The sequence below is a fragment of the Gymnoscopelus braueri genome (assembly GCF_963280865.1).
Source record: "Gymnoscopelus braueri genome assembly, chromosome: 9".
Taxonomy (NCBI): Eukaryota; Metazoa; Chordata; class Actinopteri; order Myctophiformes; family Myctophidae; genus Gymnoscopelus; species Gymnoscopelus braueri.
In genome coordinates this window covers 89,512-112,500 of record NC_137610.1, presented here as the reverse complement: position 1 = coordinate 112,500, position 22,989 = coordinate 89,512, and the positions used below count along the sequence as shown (strand labels likewise).

The following is a 22,989-nucleotide window of genomic DNA, read 5'->3' as shown; positions in this document are numbered from 1 at the left end:
GTGAAAAACGATTTAGGGAGAAATATGGGGAAGCATTGAAAAAGATACAAGTACCTAGGCAATATGTTCATTTTAATGGACTGCACTCTACCAGCCGGCGATAGTATATGATTAAATATTCAAATATTCTTTGACACAGACACAATCATTTATATACATATTTTTGGAAATCTCTATGGGGAAAATGAATGGGTTTTCTATATGTGGCTCCACAAAATGGCCGCTACTGCTATGCCCTATTGAAGAATTTGAGAAATAGACATTCTGAGGGCCTTGTTCCTGCGGTCTTCACAAGAGAAATGGTTGTTTTATGGTTAAAACTGATTTGGGGAGTTAGATTTACAATTAGGAACAATATTTAGGTTGGGATTAGGATTAGATATTTAGAGGTTAAAGGTAGGGTAAGTGATATTTTTGGGTTAAAACAAAAAGTATTTTTTTAAAAGGTTTAAGCACTATATTCTGATAGTAATCTAGAGAGTGTTTGTTCAGTAACAAGAGTCTCCCCGTCTCTCCAGCTCTTTAATAAACAGAAAATACATTTTCTGGTAGGTGTCAAAATCTCAGCCAATCAAGAGAAAGTACCAATTTTTAAGCTTTATTTTTATAGTGTTCCAGTTCTAATTTTGCCTGCTCATTTCTTAGTGTCATCACTTCCAATTTCACTTGTTTAATCTATATCCTGATTGAGTTCTCTATCCTGATTGGATAAAATTGGAAATGAAACTGAAACTGAAACGAAAATGCATTTTCTGTTTTATAAAGAGCTGGAGAGACATGGAGACTCCATATGGACAGGACACTCTATAGTAACGAGCACTATCAGAACATAGATCCATTTTGCAATTATTTGAATAATTGCAAATCACTTACCCTACCTTTAAATTTAGTGTTATGCCGGATGTCTTTTTTTTTGGCTGCACCCTGGTGTCCTCCACTGAAAATAGCAGACCTGCAAGCTCACAATGAGTTGCAGTGTGACACGTTGTGAGCTTGTAGATCTGCTATTTTCAGCTTCGGGGATTAAGGGTTAGAAATGGCAACAACAACAAATCGCAAATCACAAAGTCGGCAACCTAAAATGTAGATGTCCTCACAAATACAAACTATGTGCATATGTGTGTGTGTGTGTGTGTGTGTGTGTGTGTGTGTGTGTGTATGTGTGTGTGTGAGTGTGTGTGTGTGTGTGTGTGTGTGTGTGTGTGTGTGTGTGTGTGTGTGTGTGTGTGTGTGTGTGTGTGTGTGTGTGTGTGTGTGTGTGTGTGTGTGTGTGTGTGTGTGTGTGTGTGTGTGTGTGTGTGCAAATGTGCAATGATGCGTATAGCGGAGTATTTGAGAATATTAAATAGTTGCACAGTGAAACATTGTACAAATATTGATCGAGGTCCAACACACAGAGTATAGACACAGAGTCACCTGGGCCCATGGGAACCATGAGCAAACAGGGAACACAAACCCAGCCTTTAAACCAACAAGGCCTGTTAAAGCTAACAGACGGCTGCACACACGCAGCCTTAATGGAGATTGATGTGACATTTTGGACTGGCTGCAAACAGATTGATACCATTTCAAAATTAGCCTTAATGGAGATTGATGTGACATTTTGGGCTGGCTGAAAGCAGATTGATACCATTTCAAAATTAATATTAAAGTAAACCTCATAATGAATACCGTTTCGCCGCTGTCCGGGTGTAAACCTTGCAGTGGTGGAAAAAGTACTCAAATTCTATACTTAAGTAAAAGTACCAATACTGCAATATAGATGTACTCTGCTACAAGTTAAAGTCCAGAATTCTAAATTTACTTCAGTAAAAGTACAAAAGTTTTGGCATCAAAATGTACTTAAAGTATCGAAAGTAAAAGTAGGCCTACTAAAATGTTTGAAAATAGCAGATAAGCTCACAAGTGAGCTTGTAGATCGTCTATTTTCAAATAGCCTAGGTATAATAGGGCTAAAGTGGTTAATGTATGTTTTATAATGTTATATAATTATATCTGCAAAGTAACGAGTAACTAAAGTTTTCAAATAATTGTAGTCGAGTAAATGTTCAAAATTTGCCTCTGAGATGTAGTGAAGTAGAAGTAAAAGTACTGAAAATTGGAAATACCCCAGTAAAGTGAAAACGCCTCAAAATTGTTCTTAAGTACAGTACTTGAGTAAATGTACTTAGTTACTTTACACCACTGTGTGACCAACTTGTTCACTGGTTTATAATATTCTATAACCAATCATCTTGTTGACAGGTTGATCACTGATTTATAATATTCTATAACCAACAGATTGAGATGGATAAGAAGTACAGGAACGAGACGTGTGGACTGTGTGGAGACTTCAGCGAAGTTCCTCTGTACAACGAGTTTATTAACAACGGTAAGATGGAGCTCACATGTTTTACTTAAGTAAAAGTATCAATACTGCAATGTAATTAGTTACAAGTAAAAGTCCTCCATTCAAAAAATATGCTTGAGTAAGGGTACACAAGTATTGGCATCAAAATGTGTTGAAAGCAAAAGTAAAAGTACTCATTGTGCAGAATGTCTCATTTTTTCTCAAGCTCAACAATCTTTTGAAAACAGTCGATCTATAAGCTCACAACGCGTCGCATCGTGACACGTTGTGAGCTTGTAGATTGGTTATTTTCAAATAGCCGAAGTATATTTGAGGCTGAAGTGGTTAATGTATGTTTTGAAGTAATAATCAAAATCTACAAAATAACAAGTAACTAAAGTAAAAAATGCAGTATTTGCCTCTGATCTAATGGAGTAGAAGTAAAAGTACTGCACATCGTAAATACTCAAGTAGATAAAAGAAATACCTCAACATTTTACTTATGTACAGTACTTGAGTACATGTACTTGAGTACAGTTGAATACAGTTACTTTGCACCACTGCCTAACAGTCACACTTCACTCAGCATGCTAACTTTCCAGGGAGAGAAAGGCTGTAGGGTAGTTTCTATTAGCTTGGAAACACCTCTGATGATGTCACTGGTAGGCAGGTTTCTTAACTGTCCACAGCACACCAATGAGACATACAGAGTGAGTAGACAGACATGGTGGCATCCTATAATGAGCATTAGTGAGGACCAATTATATTAACCCTATATACTTATTTGACCAGGATCACCCAGGGCTGTATACTTGGTTGAGTGCATGAAAAGTATGATAAGTTGTGCTCATGTGTCCCTGAGCACATCATGAAGAAACAGTGGTGGAAAAAGTACTCAAATATATTACTTAACTAAAAGTATCAATACCGCAATGTAGAAGTACTCTGTTAGGGCACGGTCACGCTGCACTTTTATTTTACCTATGGGGCGGAATCTGCCAATGCTTTGTCAATGCAAATGCCTGGATTCATGGAAAAAATGCGCAAGACCATGAATCCACGCATTTGCATTTAGGGCGCGCTCCCACCGCACTTTTATTTTACCTCTGGGGCAGAATCTGCCAATGCTTTGTCAATGTAAATGCGTGGATTCACGCAAGAGCGGATCTTTCCGCCTGTCGCGCAGACCTTGCGTTTATCTGCTCTACACGACTTCTCTATTTGAAGCAGAATACTGCTGGAGGCAGGAGCTGATTTTCCCCCTCTGTCCAATCGGGTGAGTGGAAGGCGGACCGTCTCAAGACTCAGGAAGCACCGTGGTGCTCAAGGCAGCAGGCGGTGCGGGCTACGGGGGGGGGTCCTGAAAGTGAGTGACAGGCGCGTCACTCCCGTTTTTTAGAATCCGCTGGCTGCAAAAAACTGTGGCCGCGCACAACCTGCGTTTAACGCTAGCCGACCATGTTTTGGTGGAAGCGCGCCCTTACCAAGCATTGGCAGATTCCGCCCAGAGTGCGGTGGGACCATGCCGTTACAAGTAAAAGTCCGGAATTCAAAATGTACTAAAAATACAAAAGTATTGGTATCAAAATGTACTTAAAGTACCAAAAGTAAAAGTACTTAAATGTTTGAAAATAGCAGATCTACAATGCTACGCGTTGTGAGCTTGTAGATCGATTATTTTGAAATAGCCTAGGTATAAAATAGGGCTTAAGTGGTTAATGCATGTTTTATAATGTAATACTTTATATCTGCAAAGTAACTAGTAACTAAAGTTTTCAAATCATTGTCGTGGAGTAAAAGTACAATATTTGCCTCTGAGATGTAGTGGAGTAGAAGTAAAAGTATAGACAATTGGAAATACTCCAGTAAAGTAAAAGTACCTCAAAACTGTACTTGAGTACAGTACCTGAGTAAATGTACTTAGTTACTTTACACCACTGTGAAGAGGTCTCTGAGTGGATGCAAAATGGATACAGAAATTGTTTGTACATAAAGTGGAGTTGTGTGTCCTGCATGTGTCTCCTGTAGGTCAGGTGCTGTCGGTGGACAGCTACGCTTCACTGTGGAAGGTGGACGGACCCACAGAGGACTGTGTGGAGCCTGAGCTCACTGTTGCTGAGAGCTGTGGAGACAAGGTACAACCAGTGGTGGAAGAACTACTCCGATATTTTACTTAAGTAAAAGTAGCACTACCAAATCATAAAAATACTCTGTTACAAGTAAAAGGCCAGCGTTCAAAATGTTACTTGAGTAAAAGTACAAAAGTATTGGCATCAAAATATATTTAAAGTACTACAAGTAAAAGTACTAAAATGTTTGAAAATAGACGATCTACAAACTCACTATGTGTTGCGATGCGACGCGTTGTGAGCTTGTAGATCGGCTATTTTCTAATATTCTATGTATAACATAGGGCTGTAGTTAATGTATGTTTTATAATATAATCATTTATATCTGCAAAGTAACTAGTAACTAAAGTTTTCAAATAATTGTAGTGGAGTAAAAGTACAATATTTGCCTCTGAGATGTAGTGGAGTAGAAGTAAAAGTATTGAAAATTGGAAATACTCCGGTAAAGTAAAAAATCCGCAAAAGTGTACTTAAGTACAGTACTTGAGTAAATGTACTTATTTTACACCACTGAATTCCATCATAAAACATAATCATGAGACTTGGTAGAATGCTTTGAGATCGATTGATTGATTGATTGATTGATTGATTGATTGATTGATTGATTGATTGATTGATTGATTGATTGATTGATTGATTGATTGACTGATTGATTGACTGATTGATTGATTGATTGACTGGCTCGTTGCAGGACTTCTGTGACCGGATCTTCTCCAGCGTTCCGTTCCGTGACTGCGCGGGCCGCCTGGACGCAGAGGCGTTCAGTAAAGCCTGCATGGCTGACCTGTGTCACTGTGATAAGACCTCACACTCCTTCTGCCTCTGCAAGACCGTCTCAGAGTTCTCCAGACAGTGTGTCCACGCGGGGGGGCGGCCACAGCAGTGGAGGACCCCCGAGTTCTGTGGTAAGTATAGTGTTGGGATCCGTTAGGATTTCAGTTAGGAACACATCAAAACCTTTTGTGAGCCTGTAGATCGACTGAAAGTGGTTAATAATATAATAATATCTATTAGAACATTTTGCACTTTTTGATAAAAAAAGAATATGGGTCAAAACCATAGACTGTATAAAAGAGATGGACAAAGTGACGCCCCCATATTCTGCAGATCATAAATTAAGCCTATTTTTCAACTATTTCAAATCCGCCATCTTTATTATATACCAAAAAACAACCGGAAATCAATCGCTAAATGAATGCTATTGGTTGGGTAGCTTGTCAATCAAGAGCGGGGGCGGGGAATGAATGCTATTGGTTGTATAGCTTGTCAATCAAATCATCCCGCCCCTCCTAGAGCATAACCTACTTTATCGTCAATTTTAAAATAAATGGGACCATAATTTACCAAAACGCATATGATTGAAAGAAAACTTTAAACTAGCGACTGGAAGCATATATTTATGACAATGTTTATTAAGGTAAGAAAATCAAGTCTAAAGTTTGTCAAAAACCCACCCACTTGCATTGAGAAAAAATCTTTCTGACACCAGCAGGGGTAAAACAACAAAACTACAGGCCATTCACATGAACTGTCACTTGAACTCCTACTAAATTTCAGACCAGGAAGCTGCACCCATGGTCAAAACATCAGTAATAGGACTCTCAAAAAATGTGGATTGGCATCAGACCCAAAAATCGGGCATTGGTCTGGCTCTATTGTACACTCCAGCTAACATACACACAAATACAGATTGCTGTCAGGTGGAAACCCTGTACGTCCAAAATCATTCTTTTTTTTTGTATAATTTTTTCCTACATTTTAAAATAGTGAAAATAGCATCTGCTATTTATGCATGCATTAATTTACGACAAAACATAAAAAAGTCTTTCTTGTTTTTTGGAACAGAGAGGAAGTGTCCGTACAACATGGAGTTTCAGGAGTGTGGAAGTCCCTGTCCTGACACGTGCTCCAACCCCCAGGCCAGCTACACCTGTGACAACCACTGTCTGGATGGGTGCTACTGTCCTGCTGGTACGCACGCACGCACGCACGCACGCACGCATTTATACATATATATTATGTACGATTGTTTTAATTTTTCTTTGTAATTATTTGAAAATTATTTCCCAAAAATCTTCTTGGTTTCAATCCGAACACTCATGGGTCATTCTGTCGTCCTCAGGAACTGTGTTTGATGACATTAAGCAGAGCGGTTGTGTTCCCGTGGCTCAGTGCTCATGTCAACACGACGGCACATTTTACAGCCCTGGGGAATCCTACACTGTCAACTGCAGGACATGGTGAGAACAGATTTTTTTCAAATGCAGATTGCCATTTTTTTTTTGTCCATTCGGCCTGTCAGGTTTGCCTCAAAGTCCCACTGCCGTGCCACGACGACTGTAGTCATTAGGGGTAGTCAAATTGGGGTCGAGGGACCCTCATGGTTCCTTGAGGGGGTTCCAAATGCCCCGTTATGGGTGTGTAACTCTGATTGTGTACAAATGGAACCACCTCTAAAATGATTAATAAATAGATAAATAACATATTGACAAAAATGGTCAAACATTGGCGAAATTATCAAATATTACCTAAGAAAGAGGCAAACATTTTAACAATATTTATCTGTGGAATCGAGTCAAACTGAATGTTATGGCTCAACTCGTATCATTCCAAGTGCTTGTCAGGGTGGGGGGGTCCGCAGTGTAAATATGATTATTTGAACCACTGTACGAATAGGGTGTGTGTGTATTAACACAAAGTGTGTGTCTCGCAGTGTGTGTGAGGGAGGTCAGTGGAGCTGTAAGGAAGAGAACTGTCCAGGAACCTGCTCTGTGGAGGGAGGAGCTCATGTCAACACCTTTGATGGTAAAACCTACACCTTTCATGGAGACTGCTCCTACGTACTGGCCAAGGTGAGTCTACACACACACACACACACACACACACACACACACACACACACACACACACACACACACACACACACACACACACACACACACACACACACACACACACACACACACACACACACACACACACACACACACACACACACACACACACACACACACAGGCCTAAAACTCTGCTTTACACAGTTGTTTATGACAGTGGTTCTCAACCAGTGGTCCTTGGGGGTACCAGGGGATCCCCAGCTAAATTTGTTCACCAAAAATAGAAGATATATAAGCTCATATCCTGTTTTTGCATCCTGTATGAGCTTGTAGATCTGCTATTTTTGAAAAATCTTGAAAATGTGTGCATATCTTTGAATATATATACTTTTTTAAAGCGAGCATTTTTATCTCAAATCTTTGCTTCCGGGGGTCCCTGGCACAAAACATTTTCAGATGGGGGTCCGCGGGCCAAATGTATATCAATGTAAAAAACAGAAGCTACTTTCCATAGGTACATACAGGGGATGCAAGTCATTCTGTATCAGAACCAATTTTGTATTCTTGTTGAGAAGATTTTTAGGAGGGTTCAAGAATAGTGTGTGGGGTGGGATGGGGTGGGGGGTTTGCAGTGGCTCAGGAGGTACAGTGGCCGTCTGGGAACCGAGAGGTCTCCAGTTCAATCCCCTCGCTTTGTGTCAAAGTTTCCTTGAGCAAGATATTGAACCCTTAACTGCTCCTGATGAGCAGGTGTGTGTGTGTGTGTGTGTGTGTGTGTGTGTGTGTGTGTGTGTGTGTGTGTGTGTGTGTGTGTGTGTGTGTGTGTGTGACTGTAACGCACGTTGTAGAGCTCTATGGATAAAGGTGCTAGAAATGCAGCCGATTTAAATCAGCTTCCATCTGAATTGTTCTCTGATCTCTCTGTTCAGTCTACATTGAGGGTGGGCAACTTTGATGATGGAGAGGGCCACTATATGTTTTACACTTACTTCCGTCCAGGGGGACACTTTGCATATACTGTTGGGCGGGAAACCTCTTATCTCCATATTTTCGTAAATCAATGCCCTATTACTTCGTCATTCTATCACACAAAAGTAGCAAAAATAGCCGATCTACAAGCTCAAAATGCGTAGCTGCGGCACATTTTGAGCTTGTAGATCTACTATTTTTGAATTGGAATCCTGAATATTTTTTGAATTGGAATAATGAAAAGCAACATTTTTATTTAAATTCAAATGCATTTAGTTATACTTATGTTAACTTTATGAACTTAAATACAAATGCATTGGACATAAAAAAAGACAATAAGATTGTAATAGCATACTAGTCATTAAGCTACTAATATAGACTAAGGTAATTAAAGAGGGTCATGTTTACATGTCGATATTAACCTGCATTAAAGGTGGGGGCCGCATGTGGCCCCCGGGCCGCCAGTTGCCCATGTTCAGTCTACAAGCTATATAGCTCAAGCTTAAATGATATGCAAACATAGGACTGGTGGTTTGACTGGTGTGAAAGAGGAAACTCTGTGTTCACTTCCTTGTACTCTTAAGGATTAGTGTGTTGTCACCTATTAGTATTTTTGTCACTTTGCTTCCTTCTAGCCAGATAGTTGTTAGAATAATTTCTCAGGTTTTTGCTCTCTGCAATCAAATAATCCAAAGACTGTTTATCATGTCTACATACTCTAGGTCAATTTGATACATTTCACACTATTTTGACACAATGATTGATGGTTAGTGGGCAAAATGCATCCCTACGGGTCTGCAACTCTGAGAGTGTTCACATGGAATAGTTAAACAATTGAGAATGGGGGGGGGGCAAAATGTGTTAATACAGCATCACAATCATTGTAACCACTTGCACATGCATGTAGGCTACAGTATACACGGGGGTCCGCAGCTAAATACATATCATTTTGGGGGTCCGGCTTGACAGGAAAAAGTGTGAGAACCAGTGATCTATTGGAGGTTATTTTGTGTGCATTCTGCATATAAAACAGCTGGAGCCTTTTCAAGCTCTTGATGAAAAAAAAAATCACTTTAGATTTGAACCAATAGGCCTTATCTCAAAAATAGTGAATGCTTGTAGAGTGTAGATTTTTAATTTTTGTCATATGTTTTCCCCCAGAATGTTTGGTTAAGATAATGAAAAATGGAATATGATGTTTGGTGTAGTATTCATCCCCTTTCACTTTGACAAACGTCAATTCAGTTTGTCTCCAAATTGTGTGCACTGTAGCAGGGTGATTAGACTAGCATTGTGTCCATGCAATTTACAATTTACAATTTACAATTTACAATTTACAATTTACAATTTACAATTTACAATTTAAGCATTTAGCAGACGCTCTTAATCCAGAGCAATTTACAGTAAGCAAGGCAAACAGGACGTAATACATCAAATTCATAGAAATAGTCATCTAGGATCATCGGTAAGCCAAGAACCTACACTCAGTTTAAACAATAATCTGTACATTTAAACCATACACACTATAGGATGCCAGGTCTTCAAATAAACCTGGCATCTTTCTACATATAGTCAGGGGATATTAAAAGAATCTTGGAATAAATTCCTTAACAAAAAAATTATTCACCAATGTGTTTGTAAAGGTGTCTAGTAACACATCTCACAAAGACTGAAATGCAGTCCCCCTAGGAGAATTTTTGACAGCTCCTTAAAGTTGGGGTACCCACCATAACCTTGGTTAAAAAAAAACTAAAACAAATTAATTCTGTTTTAAGTAGCATGTGAGGTGTCAAACTAGGGTGTTTTTATGATTCTGAATCCATTGCAAGTATTTGTTTTGCTCCTTGGGCTAAAAACGGCCCAATCTCAATGGGCTTTTTACACAAAAAGTATACCTGGAAAAGGATGGCTATGGCCGTTTTTAGCCCAAGGAGTGGTTTTGGTGCAAAACAAATGCTTGCAATGGATTCAGAATCATAAAAACACCCTAGTTTGACCCCTCACATGATACTTAATGCAGAATTAAATTTTGATTTTTTTTTTAATTCTGTTTAACCAAGGTTATGGTGGGTACCCCAACTTTAAGGAGCTGTCAAGAATTCTCCTAGGGGGACTGCATTTCAGTCTTTGTGAGATGTGTTACTAGACACCTTTACAAACACATTGGCGAAGATTTTTTTTGGTAAGGAATTTATTCCAAGATTGGAAAATATTCTGCTAATATCCCCTGACTAATAACATGCTATCTAAATTACATTTTAGCCATTGCATGGTCGTCAAGGCTAGGTCAAGTGCTACGGGCTGAAGAGGTGAGTCTTCAGATTACGGCGCAAGATTGGGAGTGAGTTTGCAGTTCTCTAACTGCAATGGGGAGTTTGTTCCACAGTTTGGGAACCAGAAGGGTGAAGAGTCTGGGACGTGTGGAACGTTGTCCCGAATGTTTTAGCAAAGGTTCCGACAGCTTCCCTTTGATAGCTGATCTAAGTGAGCGGGAGGGGTTGTAGGGTTGGATCAGGTTTGAAGATACGTGAAAAATATGTCCAAATGGTGTGTGTTGCAGCAGTGTGTTCAGACTAACATTGTGACCATATTGTGTGTGTTGCAGCAGGGTGTTCAGACTAACATTGTGACCATTGTGTATGTTGCAGCAGGGTGTTCAGACTAACATTGTGACCATATTGTGTGTGTTGCAGCAGTGTGTTCAGACTAACACTGTGACCATATTGTGAGTGTTACAGCAGTGTGTTCAGACTAACACTGTGACCATATTGTGAGTGTTGCAGCAGTGTGTTCAGACTAACACTGTGACCATATTGTGTGTGTTACAGCAATGTGAGGGACAGTCCCAGTTCACCGTGTTGGGAGAACTGGTTAAGTGTGGGCTGGGAGAGCATGAGACCTGCCTACGATCTGTCACCCTGGCCCTGTTCAACAAAACCACTGTAAGAGACACGCACGCACGCACGCACGCACGCACGCACGCACGCACGCACGCACGCACGCACGCACGCACGCACGCACGCACGCACACACACACACACACACACACACACACACACACACACACACACACACACACACACACTAACTACACACACTAACTACAGGGTCTACACTACAGTACCAGCCTTGGGGTCAAATAATGATTTGCATGTGTTTATTCGTAGTAGGAGTGGGGTTATCCTCTTGCACAGTACAGTGAGTGCCAGCCGGTTAAGACTATAAGCGCTATGAACAGTGGCCATATTGGAAAGAAATTGGGCCTTACTTGGTGTTACCAATTAGGCTACACACTAGTTAAGGCTCTGTTCCATTCTGGTCAAACAGAGTTAGTTATTAGTCTGGAATCTCTGTGTGGAACCTGCTTTTTCGAGGGGCAAATGAAAAGCATGCCTCTGGTGATAAACCCGCCCCATATTTGCATTCTGGGCACTGACTGGTCCCTCACAACTTCGGAGGGAGAGAAATCCATTCTCTATTGAGAGGGGCCAGACCTAATCTGCCAAGGGCAATTTCTTTTTGCAATGGCAGATTTGTCTGGAACCAGGCTAAAACAGTCAGGGTGCTGATATTGTGCATGTTGGCTCACTGGAAACACTCTGTACACCAGGTACCCTCATGGTTCCTTGAGGGGGTTCCAAATGGCCCCTTACGGGTGTGTAACTTTGAGAGTGTACAAATGGAACCAAATGGACCCGTAAGGGTCATTGGTAACACACATTGGATGTAAGGAAAGAGGCCCGATTTCTTTCCTATATGGCTGCTGTGCACAGAGCCTATTATGCTGCTGTATGGCAAATCCCCCCCAGTAGCCTTAAGTTATGGATGGGTGGTACATGTACATGGATGGATGGTACATGATGAACAGACTGTGTTTCTACCGGTCCACACAGGTGATGAGGGTCCAGGCAGGAGGACAGGTCTATGTCAACCAGATTCTGTCACATCTCCCACTGTTCACATGTGAGTTACACAACTACACCTTTCACACTATAGATTACTGGAATTCAGTGGTGGAAAGTAACTAAGTATATTTATATAAGTATGTACTTAAGTACAATTTTGAGGTATGTTTTACTTCATTGGAGTATTTCCAGTTTTCAGTACTTTCTACTCCACTAGTACATCTCAGAGGCAAATATTGTACTTTTACTCCACTGCAATTCTTTGAAAACTTTAGTTACTAGTACTTTTTAGACTCTATATACATTTTGGCTATTTTCAAAAGATGTTTTATACATTTTGAGCTTGTGAAATGGGACATTATGCATAATGAGTACTTTTACTTTTGTACTTTAAGTATATTTTGATACAAATACTTTTGTACTTTCACTCAAGTAATTTTTTTATTCTGGACTTTCACTTGTATTTCTACAATGCAGTATTGATACTTTTACTTAAGTAAAACATGTGAGTACTTTTTCCACCCCTGCTGGAATTGAAATCTCCTCAAACTGTCTGAGTCCCAGACAGTCTCAGGTTAAACACACTTAAACTTAAACAGTCTCAGTAGGATATATAGTCTCAGGTTAAACACACTTAAACTTAAACAGTCTCAGTAGGATATATAGCCTCAGGTTAAACACACTAAAACTTAAACAGTCTCAGTAGGATATATAGTCTCAGGTTAAACACGCTAAAACTTAAACAGTCTCAGTAGGATATATAGTCTCAGGTTAAACACACTTAAACTTAAACAGTCTCAGTAGGATATATAGTCTCAGGTTAAACACACTAAAACTTAAACAGTCTCCGTTAGATATATAGTCTCAGGTTAAACACACTTAAACTTAAACAGTCTCAGTAGGATATATAGTCTCAGGTTAAACACACTTAAACCTCAGGTTAAACACACTTAAACTTAAACAGTCTCAGTAGGATATATAGTCTCAGGTTAAACACACTTAAACTTAAACAGTCTCAGCAGGATATCTGCTCAAGCTATAGGTTGTACTACGATACGCCAATGACAATTTGAATGGAAAAGTGTTGCTCTCTACTGCCCCCCGGTGCAGCGGAGCTGAGCGTCTTCCAGCCATCCTCCTTCTACATACTGATAAAGACCAGGGTGGGTCTGCAGGTCTTGGTCTTACTGACACCCGTCATGCAGGTCTTCATCACTGCCTCGGCCCGCCTCCGCGGAACCACCTGTGGTATGTCACAACTGTCCATGTCTTCACTGTAGGGTTTCCTAGCCCTAATGTCTGTTTAAATGTCTTCACTGTAGGGCTTCCTATTCCCTCTGTTAAAATGTCTTCACTGTGAGGTTTCCTATTCTGTCTGTGTCTTTTGAAATGTCTTCACTGTGGCTTCCTATTCCTTCTGTTAAAATGTCTTCACTGTAGAGCTTCCTTATTCCTTCTGTTAAAATGTCTTCACTGTAGGGCTTCCTTTTTGCTTCTGTTAAAATGACTTCACTGTAGGGTTTCCCATTCCTTATGTCTGTTAAAATGACTTCACTGTAGGGTTTCCTATTCCGTATGTCTGTTAAAATGACTTCACTGTAGGGTTTCCTATTCCTTGTGTCTGTTAAAATGACTTCACTGTAGGGTTTCCTATTCCTTGTGTCTGTCCAAATGTCTTCACTGTGGGGTTTCCTATTCCTTGTGTCTGTCCAAATGTCTTCACTGTAGGGTTTCCTATTCCGTCTGTCTGTTAAAATGTCAATGACACTTCTCTGTCTGTTCAAACAGCAGTGTGTTAACTATGCCCAGTTAAGCATATCAAACTGGGGGTTGAGAGTCACTGTCCACTGCTGAGGGCTCATTGATTGCCTGGTATTTTAGTTTCTTTGAGGCACTGCATTGTTCTCTCCACAGTCCACACTCTACCTATGTGGTTATTTATAAACTGACTCGTGACCCCCCCTGCAGGTCTATGTGGGAACTTCAACGACGTGATGGCTGACGACTTCAAGGTGATGAGCGGGCTGGTGGAGGGCACCGCTGTGGCGTTCGCCAACACCTGGAAGACCATGGCTTCATGCCCAGACGTCAAGGCCCGCTTCGGAAACCCATGCAACCAGGGCATCACCAATGGTATACAACTGCTAATACCTCTCCATTAAGACCGGGAACGCATCTCTGTCATTTTAGATTTTTAGCTACAGCCTATAAAAGGGGTGATGCAACTTTGATGATGGAGAGGGCCACTATATTTCCAAACTCACTCCAGAGGGCCACATTGCATATACTGTCGGGCAGACAGAGTCTCGTATTTAAATTTTTTTTTCTTAAATTAATGCCATACTTCGCCATTCTATGCCACACAAAAGTAGCAAAAATAGCCGATCTACAAGATCTATCTTTTTTTTTTTTTGCTATCTTTTTTTATTGGAATCCTGAAAAGTAACATGTTTTATTTAATTTCAAATGCATTTAGTTATAGTTATGTAAATTGTATTAACTTAAATACAAATACATTGGACATAAAAAAGATAATAGAATTTTAATATTAGTCATTTAAGCTACTAATATAGACTGAAGTAATTAAAGCCGGTCATGTGTGCATGTTTGGAATTGTAACAGCCGAAATCAATAACATATAGTATTCCGATATTAACCTGCGGGCCGCATTAAGTGAAGGTGGGGGCCGCATGTGGCCCCCGGGCCGCCAGTTGCCCATGTATGGCCTATAACCATTATTTTATACTTTGGGAAAATGGCTATTCAAAAATAGCAGATATAGAAGCTCATAGTGCGAGTGCCGCGCTATGAGCTTGTAGATCTGCTATTTATTTATTTTTTAATCGTTAAAATTTGTGCAAATCTTTGAATATATATCTTTTTTGAAACTACATTTTTAACTCAAATCTTTGCTTCTGGGGTCCCTGGAACAAAACTGTTTCATGTCAAAGGACCCACAAAATTATATGTATTTATTATATGTTATTATATGTATAGTGGAGTAGAAGTAAAAGTACTGAAAACTGGAAATACTCCAATAAAGTAAAAATACCTAAAAAAAGTACAGTACTTGAGTAAAGCTTCTTAGTTACTTTACACCACTATTAAAAACAAACCTAATGCACTGCAACTATGTTGCGGTTCCATACCAACCATAACGTACCATAACATACCATCATAGCACTATAACACCATTGCATGACACATCACACCATACCAAACCATGTCATAGCGTACCACAATAGCACAGTGCAGTGGTGTCAAGTAACTAAGTACATTTACTCAAGTACTGTACTTAAGTACAATTTTGAAGTACTTTTACATTACGGGAGTATTTCCAATATTCAATACTTCTACTTCTACACCACTACATCTCAGAGGCAAATATTGTACTTTTTTACTCCACCACAATTATTTGAAAACTTTAGTTACTTTGCAGATATAAATTATTATATTATGAAACACACATTAACTACTTCAGCCCTATTTTATACATAGGCTATTTGAAAATAGCCGATCTACAAGCTCACACCGCGTCTCATCGCGACGCGTAGTGAGCTTGTACATCTGCTACATTTTTGTACTTTTACTTTTGGTACTTTAAGTACATTTTGATGCCAATACTTTTGTAGATTTACTCAAGTAACATTTTGAACACAGGCCTTTTACTTAACAGAGTATTTCTACGCTGTGGTATTGTTACTTTTACTTAAGTAAAATATCTGAGTACTTTTTCCACCACTGGTTAAGCCTGGTTAAGCAGGGACTGCACATGTGGAAGGATGATTGTTATTGCTTTAACATGTAAACTTTATAATTTTGCGAGACATATATGCTAAACAGTTGTTAAAAAGTTACATAGTACTGCTTTCAAGTTCTAATTTCAAGGTGGTATTTTAATCATGTCTAATATTTCATAACAGCTGTTGTGTTTTGTGTGTTTCAGCGAATTTTGCGTCTTACTGGTGTTCCAAACTGACGGACCCCAAAGGAGTGTTTTCCCCCTGTCACTCTTCTATCAGCCCTGACATTTATAAAGATGTGCGTTACACACACACACACACACACGCACGCACGCACGCACGCACGCACGCACGCACGCACGCACGCACGCACGCACGCACGCACGCACGCACGCACGCACGCACGCACGCACGCACGCATTATTAAACACACACACACACGCACACATTATTAACCACACACACACACGCACACATTATTAACCTTTTTGTTGTATTGAATACTGTATTAGTGACACGTGGTACAGTAAGACATTACGGCTAAAAGGATAGCAAAAAAGTCCCAGGGACTAGTTTCCATTGTGGTCCTATGTATTCAATTCATCAACATACCATACAAAATGTACACAATAATACATCAACAAATAAAAACGCTATGTGTGAAAAAGAGATGGGAAAATTACAATTACTCCCCCTTGTGGTCTCCTGATAGATGTTTGTTTCAGGCCAATTTGGAAAGAAACCAGTGATTCACATCCTATGTGATTCAAGACCTATGTTTAAGAATGTTTAAACAAAAGAGCCCAATGAGAACAACACAAATCTATTCCTAGTAAATTGTGTGTGTGTGTGTGTGTGTGTGTGTGTGTGTGTGTGTGAGTGAGTGTGTGTCTGTGTGTGTGTGTGTGTGTGTGTGTGTGTGTGTGTGTGTGTGCGTGTGCGTGTGCGTGTGCGTGTGCGTGTGCGTGAGTGTGTGTGTGTTAACCCCTTTCTGCTCGTCCGTTGACAGAACTGCATGTATGACAGCTGTAACTGTGAGAAGAGTGAGGACTGCATGTGTGCAGCGGTGGCCGCATACGTACACGCATGTTCTGTGGCAGAAATACAACTCACCGGCTGGAGAGACAACATGTGTAGTATGTACACACGCACGCGCACGCACACGCACACGCACACGCACACGCACACGCACACGCACACGCACACGCACACGCACACGCACACGCACACGCACACACACTTGCACAGTTGCATTACTAGTGAGGACATCAACATCTTAAGACAGATATTTTATCAATGCCATTTTTACAATGGCATTGGTATTTAGGCCTAGGCCTAATGCCGAAAATATTAGATCTATTTAGACTGGCTATGTGTATCGGTTGATACCGAGTACCGATCCGATTCCCAAAAGAAAAAACAGCATCGGAATGGCATAGACTGGCATACTCAGCAATACCGATACCAGCATTTTACAAGGTAAAAAAGGTAGGTGAAACCATTTTACAAGGTTTACAAGGTAAAAAAGTGGGTGAAATTCGTTTTCATACATCGTTCCCATCGCAACGTTATTTCCATAGAAAGAAGAGGGGGAGGAAGAAGGGGGGGGCAAGTGGGAAGGGGGGATCAAACAAGAGAACAACAAAAAGGCCAAACAAGTTATCTACATATTTACACTACTACCTGAGATAAAAAATATGACGAAGGTGCCTGATTTATTTGAACATTTTAATTACTAGTTACTTTGTAGATTTTCATTATTATTATAAAACATACATTAAACACCTCAACCCTATACATTTCGGCCATTTGAAAATAGGCGATCTACAAGCTCACAATGCGTTGCGATGCAACGCATTGTGAGCTTGTAGATTGGGGTTGTGAGTTTTTTTCAAAAGATTGTTATACATTTGAAAACTTGAAATGGGACATTCTGCATAACGAGTACTTTCTACTTTTGTTACTTTAACTACATTTTGATACCAACACTCAAGTACATTTTGAATTCCGGACTTTCACTCGTAACAGAGTATTTCTACATTGCAGTGTTGATACTTTTACTTGAGTAAAACAGTACTTTTTCTCCACCCCTTGCAGATAAGTACACCACGTCGTGCCCAGAGAGGACGGTGTACAGCTACAACATGACAACGTGCGGGCGGACGTGCCACTCCCTCGGCCAGGCCGACCAGTCGTGCCAGGGCAGAGCGCTACCCGTGGACGGCTGTGGCTGTGCCGAGGGCACCTATCTGAACCACGAGGGCCACTGTGTGCCCAGCGCCCAATGTCTCTGTTACCTCGGGGACACCGTCATCCCGCCCGGACAGACCGTCATCAGAGACGGATCCACATGGTATAAACACACTGTCATACACACACACACACCCATAACCAGTGGTGTAAAGTAACTAAGTACATTTACTCAAGTACTGTAATTAAGTAAAATGTTTAGGTATTTTTACTTTACCGGAGCATTTCTAATTGTCTATACTTTTACTTCTACTCCACTACATCTCAGAGGCAAATACGGTACTTTTACTCCACTACAATTATTTGAAAACGTTAGTTACAAGTAATCAGATATAAATGATTACATTATAAAACATGCTCACAACGTTGTGAGCTTGTAGATCTGCTATTTTAAAACATTTTAGTACCTTTACTTTTGGTACTTTAAGTACATTTTGATACAACTTTGGTACTTTTACTCATGTACATTTTTAATTCCGGACTTTTACTTGTAACAGAGTACTTCTACATTGCAGTATTGATACTTTAACTTAAGTAAAACATTTGAGTACTTTTTCCACTGCCCATAACCCCCTCTGTCAGGCACAAACCTTCAGTGGTGGCAAAAGTACTCAAATGTTTTACTTAAGTAGAAGTATCAATACTGCAATGTAGAAACACTCTGTTACAAGTAAAAGTCCGGTACTCAAATTTTACTTGAGTAAAATTACAACAGTATTGGCATCAACATATATACTTAAAGTACCAAAAGTAGAACTACTCATTATGCAGAATGTCCCGTTTCACAAGGTATCATATGTATATTTGTATTAAAATATTTTGAAAATAGCAGATCTACAAGCTCACAACGCATCGCAACGCATTGTGAGCTTGTAGATCATATATGTTCAACTTGCCAAAGTATATAGGGCTGAAGTGGTTGATGTATGTTTTGTAATAATCATTCAAATCTACAAAGTAACTAGTAACTAAAGTTTTCAAATAACTGTAGTGGAGTAAAAGTACAATATTTGCCTCTGAGATGTAGTGGAGTAGAAGTAAAAGTATTGGACATTTGAAATACTCAAGCAAAGTAAAAATACCTCAGTACTTCAGTACATGTACTTAGTTACTTTCCACCACTGCAAACCTTCTTCTCTTCTTATGTCTATGTTGTTGTTTTTGTCCATAAGGGCGCGCCCCCACCAAGAGTTGGCTGGCCGCTGATTGAAGAATCTGCCAATGCATTGTCAATGCAAATGCGTGGATTCTTGGAAAGAATCCGCAAGACCAGGAATCCACGCATTTGCATTGACAATGCATTGGCAGATTCTGCAATCAGCAGCCAGCCAACTCTTGGTGGGGGCGCGCCCTAAAGGAACGCACCAGATCTTCAAGCTCATGAGTGTATTACTTGATGAACTTATACTGTGTCTGCTATTTTCAACATTGAAAAATTCTGAAATTGCTGAAAATGGCAGCCTATAATGACATGCCCAAAATGGCGATGACAGGTCGTATATAATATTTACTTGACTGTATTCTCATGGGCTACACTAAATATGTGTAAAATAAATAAATGTGAGCTTGTAGATCTGTGGGGCACTGAATTACAAAACAAAAAAAAACATTAAAAAACATTAAAAGGTATCCCATGAGCTACACAAACAATCTTAGCAGAAAATAGCCAATCTACAAGTTCACAATGTGTCACATTGCGACACGTTGTGCTCTTGTAGATTGGTTATTTTATGTTTTCCCCAGCATAGTGCTTGTGGGTTTTATAAATATTGAACCAATGAAAAGTATATTAACAAATAATAACTACATTGGATCCATTGGAACAAAGGTTCCAATGGATCCAAAAGTAAAAGTACAAAAGTATTGGTATCAAAATGTACTTAAAGTACCAAAAGTAGAAAGTACTTATTATGCAGAATGTCCCATTTCACAAGTGTTCAAATGTATAGAAATCTTTTGAAAATAGCAGATATACAAGCTCACAATGCGTCGCAAAGCGACACGTTGTGAGTTAAGTGTTAAGTTAAGTGATTAATGCATGTTTTGTAATAATGATACCAATCTACAAAGTAACTAGTAGAGTAGAAGTAAAAGTACAGGAAATTGGAAGTACTCCAGTAAAGTAAAAGTACATACAAATTGTACTTAAGTAGCCTACAGTACTTGAGTACATGTACTTAGTTACTTTACACCACTGCTAAAGATTGATCAATCACCAAGTCAGCTCATTCCTATACATTTTCTTACAGCATCTGCAGAGCAGGAGTTCTCAAATGTCACGGCAGGACCAAACCCATAGAAGGTAGGTTTTGCAACATAACAATGGTACAGTAGGTGCATACTCCAATACATGCAGCAAGCACTGCAGTACTTCAGGCCAGTGTTGGAAAAAGTACTAAAATTCTTTACTTAAGTAAAAGTACCAATACTGCATTATAGAAATACTGTGTTACAAATAAAAGTTCAGAATAAAAAATGTACTTAAAAGTACAAAAGTATTGGCATCAAAATGTACTCGAAGTACCAAAAGTAAAAGTACTAAAAACTAAAAGTACTAAAACGCGTCGCATTGCGACGCGTTGTGAGCTTGTAGATCTGCTATTTTCAGAAAGCCTATCTATGTTTCATAATATAATAATGTATAATAATGTATGAAAAGTAACTAGTAACTAAAGTTTTCAAATAATTGTAGTGGAGTAAAAGTACAATATTTGGATCCGAGATGTAGTGGAGTAGAAGTAAAAGTACTGGAAATTGGAAATACTCAAGTAAAGTACAAATATCAAAAAATTGTACTTAAGTACAGTACTTAAGTAAATGTACTTAGTTACTTTCCACCACTGCTTCAGGCAGACCACCTAGTCCAGCTCCAACAACTCTGATATAATTATCATCTACAACCACCTGATCCAGTTCTCTGTTATTGATCGTATCGATGAATTGATCATAATAGGGTTGAGCAGGTGGCTTCTGAACTTATCGCCAAGCGTAACCTTTGCACTGTTTAAGCCATTGGTTCTCAAAGTGGAGTCCGGGGACCCCCAGGGGTCCTTGGGGGGGTCCCCAGCAAAATTAGTCACAACCATTTTAACCCCTTTATCCATATTTTATACTTTGGCTATTCAAAAATAGCATATCTACAAGCTCATAGTGCAGCACCGAGTGTCGCGCTATGAGCTTGTAGATCTGTATTTTGGGAAAATCGTAAAAATGTGTGCAAATCTTTGAATATATATTTTTGAAAGCGAACATTTGTAACTCAAATCTTTGCTTCTGGGGGTCCCTGGAACAACGTTTCGAGATAGGGGTCCATGGCCGAATACATATTGTCATTTTGGGGGTCCTTGACATGAAAAAGTTTGAGAACCACTGGTTTAAGCTGCTATTAATGTTAACTTTGATGAGGGTGAATCTGACTTAATTTTGATTTATTTGGACCACTGAAACACTATTTTCTTACATGTAGGATTGCCAAAGATGTTTTGTAGATTAAAGTCTTGAAATTAAAGTCTATATATTGTTGGTTGCCTGGTGGCAATTGTCAAGTGTTTCATTGTAAGTCACAGTGTCATTTACACCAGTGGTTCTCAAAGTGGGGTTCGAGGACCTCAGGGGGGAGTAGAAGTGGATGTGGGGGTTGTATTTGGTGTATAGATGTAAGAACATAGCTCATTCTGGTTGTAATGGATGTGGTGGTTGTATTTGGTGTACAGATGTGAGAACATGTCAATCTCCCATGGTTTACTTTGACTGCTCCACCGCTGCTCCTGGTGCCACTGGAACCGAATGTCAAAAGAGCTGTAACACTCTGGACATGAACTGTGTAAGTACACACACGCACACGCAATTGGCCTTAACGATTGGGGGGGGACAAAAGGGGTAAAATTATTGACTACTCTAAAGTAAAATGAATGAATAAATACATAAATAGTAAGTGTATACTGTGCTGTGTGTTTCCACAGGTGAGTACAGGCTGCTCGTCAGGCTGCATATGTCCCAGTGGGCTGGTGTCCGATGGGAAGGGAGGCTGCATTACAGAGACCACCTGCCCCTGTGTGCACAACGGAAAGACCTACCAACCTGGAGAGACTCTGACTGTAGGATGTAACATCTGGTATGTCTCTGTAATACACACACACACACACACACACACACACACACACACACACACACACACACACACACACACACACACACACACACACACACACACACACACACAACCACACACACACACACACACACACACACACACACACACACTCACACACACACACACACACACACACACACACACACACACACACACGCACACTGAAAGACCTACCAACCTGGAGAGACGCTCACTGTCGGACGCACGCACGCACGCACGCACGCACGCACGTACGCACGCATGCACGCACGCACGCACTACCAACCTGGAGAGATGTACAGTGAGAGTTTTACGATTTTAACAATTCATAATGTCCACATAAAGGAGAGCATACAAGGACACACATATTAAAGGTACAGTTAAGGTTATATTCACACAATCATAGCATAGTGTCTACATGATACATCACTCAGCTATGTATGTGTGTCACAATGAAAACACATTTTTCAAGGTTTGAAAGAAAACCACGACCTTTTTTAACTTTCTATTATTTCTAATAGTACATTTATATTATCATTCAATCAAAGTGTTTGCCAATTATTTGGGGGCCCACTTGTAATACCCTTACCCTTACAAGCCTCGGACCACAGGTTAGAATCACTGTTCCGGACAACGTATGAATGAATTATTGACACTGGTGTAAAGTAACTAAGTACATTTACTCAAGTACTGTACT

At 39.9% G+C, this 22,989-nt stretch overlaps 1 protein-coding gene across 1 annotated transcript in view; it reads left to right on the top strand.

Annotated features, from left to right (window-relative positions):
* LOC308091626 (mucin-5AC-like) overlaps nucleotides 1–22,989 on the top strand; it is a gene marked incomplete at its 3' end in the record, with an annotated part of 45,100 nt that overhangs the window by 10,668 nt on the left and 11,443 nt on the right. The window contains exons 5-20 of the mRNA XM_080437288.1: nucleotides 2,281–2,371; nucleotides 4,358–4,464; nucleotides 5,150–5,363; nucleotides 6,304–6,429; nucleotides 6,581–6,698; nucleotides 7,172–7,310; nucleotides 11,091–11,204; nucleotides 12,156–12,225; nucleotides 13,278–13,415; nucleotides 14,136–14,300; nucleotides 16,114–16,208; nucleotides 16,920–17,046; nucleotides 18,008–18,263; nucleotides 20,410–20,462; nucleotides 21,874–21,983; nucleotides 22,123–22,274. Coding sequence (XP_080293414.1) covers nucleotides 2,281–2,371; nucleotides 4,358–4,464; nucleotides 5,150–5,363; nucleotides 6,304–6,429; nucleotides 6,581–6,698; nucleotides 7,172–7,310; nucleotides 11,091–11,204; nucleotides 12,156–12,225; nucleotides 13,278–13,415; nucleotides 14,136–14,300; nucleotides 16,114–16,208; nucleotides 16,920–17,046; nucleotides 18,008–18,263; nucleotides 20,410–20,462; nucleotides 21,874–21,983; nucleotides 22,123–22,274 — 2,075 coding nt within the window. The remainder of the gene's footprint in view (nucleotides 1–2,280; nucleotides 2,372–4,357; nucleotides 4,465–5,149; nucleotides 5,364–6,303; nucleotides 6,430–6,580; nucleotides 6,699–7,171; nucleotides 7,311–11,090; nucleotides 11,205–12,155; nucleotides 12,226–13,277; nucleotides 13,416–14,135; nucleotides 14,301–16,113; nucleotides 16,209–16,919; nucleotides 17,047–18,007; nucleotides 18,264–20,409; nucleotides 20,463–21,873; nucleotides 21,984–22,122; nucleotides 22,275–22,989) is intronic.